The sequence below is a fragment of the Cyprinodon variegatus genome, unplaced genomic scaffold (assembly GCF_000732505.1).
Source record: "Cyprinodon variegatus isolate N-32 unplaced genomic scaffold, C_variegatus-1.0 Scaffold415, whole genome shotgun sequence".
NCBI lineage: Eukaryota > Metazoa > Chordata > Actinopteri > Cyprinodontiformes > Cyprinodontidae > Cyprinodon > Cyprinodon variegatus.
In genome coordinates this window covers 23,476-27,278 of record NW_015150868.1, presented here as the reverse complement: position 1 = coordinate 27,278, position 3,803 = coordinate 23,476, and the positions used below count along the sequence as shown (strand labels likewise).

General features: G+C 39.8%; 1 protein-coding gene across 1 annotated transcript in view; it reads left to right on the top strand.

The window, feature by feature from the left end:
* glyr1 (glyoxylate reductase 1 homolog (Arabidopsis)) overlaps positions 1 to 3,803 on the top strand; it is a 27,834-nt gene that overhangs the window by 1,712 nt on the left and 22,319 nt on the right. Inside the window, exon 2 of the mRNA XM_015388175.1 lies at positions 2,740 to 2,776. Coding sequence (XP_015243661.1) covers positions 2,740 to 2,776 — 37 coding nt within the window. The remainder of the gene's footprint in view (positions 1 to 2,739; positions 2,777 to 3,803) is intronic.

Sequence of the window (3,803 nt, the reverse complement as noted above, 5' to 3'; positions counted from 1 at the left end):
GTGCTTGGAAAAAATCTTTCATTCCTTTAGAGACAGCATGAAAAGTCAGCTGAGTACAAAACATAGAGAGGAAAACAAGAAGAGAGGGACAAAACCTAGAACAGATAATGGATGTCTATTCTATTAACATTTCTGTATCTGGAGAATGGGGAAGTTTTATGTGTTGTCTTCTCAGTTCAGAGGGCCCCCTGCCTGTCTTTGCCTAGGGCCCCAAATTTCCTAAATCCACCCCTGATTATTACCATTTATATATTTTCTGTTTAGTTTCTTTCTCTTTATACATTTGGCTCTAAAAATGTCCTAAGATAATTTTCGGAGGTTGGTTATTGGGATTTCTATCCAGATGTGCTGCCTGCAGCTCGTCCAGCTGTGGTTTAAAAACAGCGTTGCATTGTTACCAGTGAAGCGCTGTAGGTTTTCACACCGTTACTGTCTGTGGCTGTTTCTGGGTTAGCGAGGCATCAGTCTGCAGCAGCAGGTGGGCTTTCATAAAACCAGGGGGAAAAAAAAGCTTGATTCTTTCTCTGGAGTTTTATTTCAAAGACTTTAAGCTAAAGAAAATAAAGAAAAACACTTTACCAGACTGTGTTAGCTCCTTATGAAACGTCTAAACGTGGCATGTCAGCCAGAGCAGCTTTCTCTTTTAACTCTGTTGTTGACATAGAAATAATGAATTTATTCGATTAAACCAAAAAAAAACACACGGGCCACCTATTTTCAGGGTTTCTGTGTTTGCTGTGATCCCAAACAGAAAAACGATTTCAATCATTTGGGTATAATTGCTGCTTGGAATGTTTTTTTTTATCCCTGCAGCCAAAGAGAAAGGCTGGCGTTGTGCAGCTCTGTCATTTTGTTCAAACTTTTCTGTGCTTTAATAACGATATCGGCATATGCCTAAGTTAGTTAGGAGCACAGAGTGTCTGTTAAATTAACACAGTGTAACCTAAAGCCGGTGAAAACCAGGATTGAATGCGGCTGTTCATACTCCCTCCTTACGTTAATGTCTGTGATGTATATCCAACTCCAGTTTTCATAAACACTTCATGATCCTCTGCTAACGAGGCCAACCAGCTGCCAGGGTTCGGGGACAGTTTCCACTCCCAGATCCCAGTGAAAACAAATGAAAACATATTTTAGAAAAACCTTTTCTGCTCATTCAGGTTGTGTTTGTCTGATATTCAGCTTTCTTTGGTGGCCTGAAAAATTTTACTGTGGCAAAAAAACAAAAAAACAAAAAAACAAATCAAGAGCAAACTGATTTTTGTCCATGGACAGAAATAATGGGACGGAAGGCCCGATCAATTCTAAAATGTTTTTAATGTAAACATGTCAGATGGAAGATTATTAAAATACGATTCGGAAAGAAATTTCATTCAAATTGAGAGTTTTTTTTTTTACCGATTAGGATAATCTCCTCTGCTGATAAAAGTACATCAGGATGACCTTTCTCTCTTTGCTAACCTTCATCCTCTGCCTCCTGCTCTAAATATAATGTAATATAATGTCCTATCCTGCCCTGTAGCTAATCAGCGTTAGCATACGGTACAGCTGAGCCCTTAACTTCACTAAAATGACCAGCAATAGCAAAAGGATGATATAACGAAGGTCCATAGTGGAAAAAACTACATCAACAGACACGACTGAAGCACCAGAGAAAAAGAAAAACGGAGAGACTGCAGCAGCGGATGAGCTGAAGATTACCGGTTTGTTTACAAACAGGCGGCAGCTTCGTCTTCTGCCTCTAAAACGTTTCCAGAAAACTAGCTGCTTCTGCTCATCAAATCATTTAATCTGACCTCGGTACGTGTTTTCACACATCAGATTGCATGATTTTATTGGTGTCCACGGAAACACGGATTTTAAACTTCCGATTAACCAAGAGTTGGATCGGATTGGCGAAAGTTTGCACATGCAAACACAGCTAATTTAAATTTGCACTTTAATTGCCACAACAATCCTAATCAGGAGGTAAATGTTAGATATCGAGTTATACATTTTTTTTTTCAGGGTGGTTCTGATTATTTTGACATCAGTCTGACGATGCCTGATTGTGGTGCAGATTCTTCATGGCGATGTTGCTTTTTTCCTTCTCTATATATATATATATATATATATGATAAATTGATACAATTAGGGCTGCAACTAATGATGATTTTACAAACCAATTAATCTGTTGCTTATTATTTCGATGAATGGATTAATAATCGGAAAGCTAAAAGTTCCTTAAAGAGGATTTTCTATGAAATTAAACCCGGTGAAACAAATACGTTTCTACTTGAGGAGTTTAAGTATAATAGTATAAATGCTGCTCTAAGTGGGTCGCTCTGGCAGCTAAAGGCATGTTTTACTATATGCTCCATTTAACGATTAATCAATTACTGAATTAGTTTTTTGATTATTTCAATAATCGATTATTTCGAATGAATTGTTTCAGCCGTAGACACAATGATAACAAACGGTTCATCAGTCTCAGTTTAAACAAAATAAACGTTCATTGACGACTCAAAGCTTGAACAATGGCTAGCAGGTGAAGGCAGCGGTGCTGATGAGTCTGCGAATGTTGGTTAAGCTAAGCGTCCGGTTTAGGGGAGGGTAGATGGAAGCTAATCTGAAGCTATACATGTTTAGCATTTTACTCTCAGAGCCCAGATTGTGCTGCATGTGATACTGCAGCCTTTTGATTCTGTTTTTCAAACATTTCTACAGCTAAGCTAATGCTAACGTTAAGTCTTATTTCAGGGGCAAGCTGGGCCGTTACCCACCATGGCCAGGAAAGGTAAGAGAAAACACAAAATATCGCTTTAAAAAGCAAAGAACTATGGAGCTCACAAAGCTCCCATGTATAAACCAATCACAAGTACTCCAGATGGGATGACTTGCATTCAGATCCCAGATCCTCCGCCCCGCTCCGTTCCAGACCGCCTGCACAAAGCAAAGTCTACATCCTCCACAGTTCTTCCCATCCTGCTCTGCTCCGACTTCTGCTCTAACCTGTAGTTACTGATCTGTCGTTACTATATCTTAATTTGACAAACCGGATCTTCTCGCCGTTCTTTTTCCTGTTTGATGCGATTGCACTTGGCCGGAGCGAAGCATAAAAATAGCTCGGCTCCATATTTTGATGGTGAAGGATGGAGACCAGGGCCCTATAATTTCCGCGATCACTGAATCGCGGGCGGAATCGCAGAATTGGCAGATTAATGCAGAATCTAGTGTTAACGCGGGATTTCTACATTTGGAATTAAATTCTGTTTTTGTATTGGAGAAGAACGTACATCGGGGGGAAATGCACACCGGGGGGCGCAAATCTGGGCGACACAACGCCTCCCGCTCCGTCATTTCCGCCCACCCTCCCCCATCAAAACATTGAAAAAATGGCGAAGCGGCTCTCCACAGCTCCGCTTTCGGCGAAGAAGTTGAGAAACACGACGCTAAGCCTTGAGTACAGAGCCGAGCCGTTCCCTCGTGACTTTTACGTGTCAGGGGAACAATTGTTTTGCAAGTTTTCTCAACATTCCATTGATTGCATTGAAAGTTAGCTCACAGGGATTAGTCCTACAACTTGAATACTTGTTTCAGTAACTTTTGATCAAAAGTTTTTCTCTGTTACATGATGACAAAGTCCGCTTTAATTGTATAACTCAGGAGTACTGATTAAAAAGCTAATGGAGCACTTTCATTTATAAGCATTGGTTCATAATAGGGCTGCAACTAACGATTATTTTAAAAATCGATGAATTGGCCGATTATTTTTTCGATTAATCGATGAATCGGACAAAAAATATTTTTTATATTAACCTCTT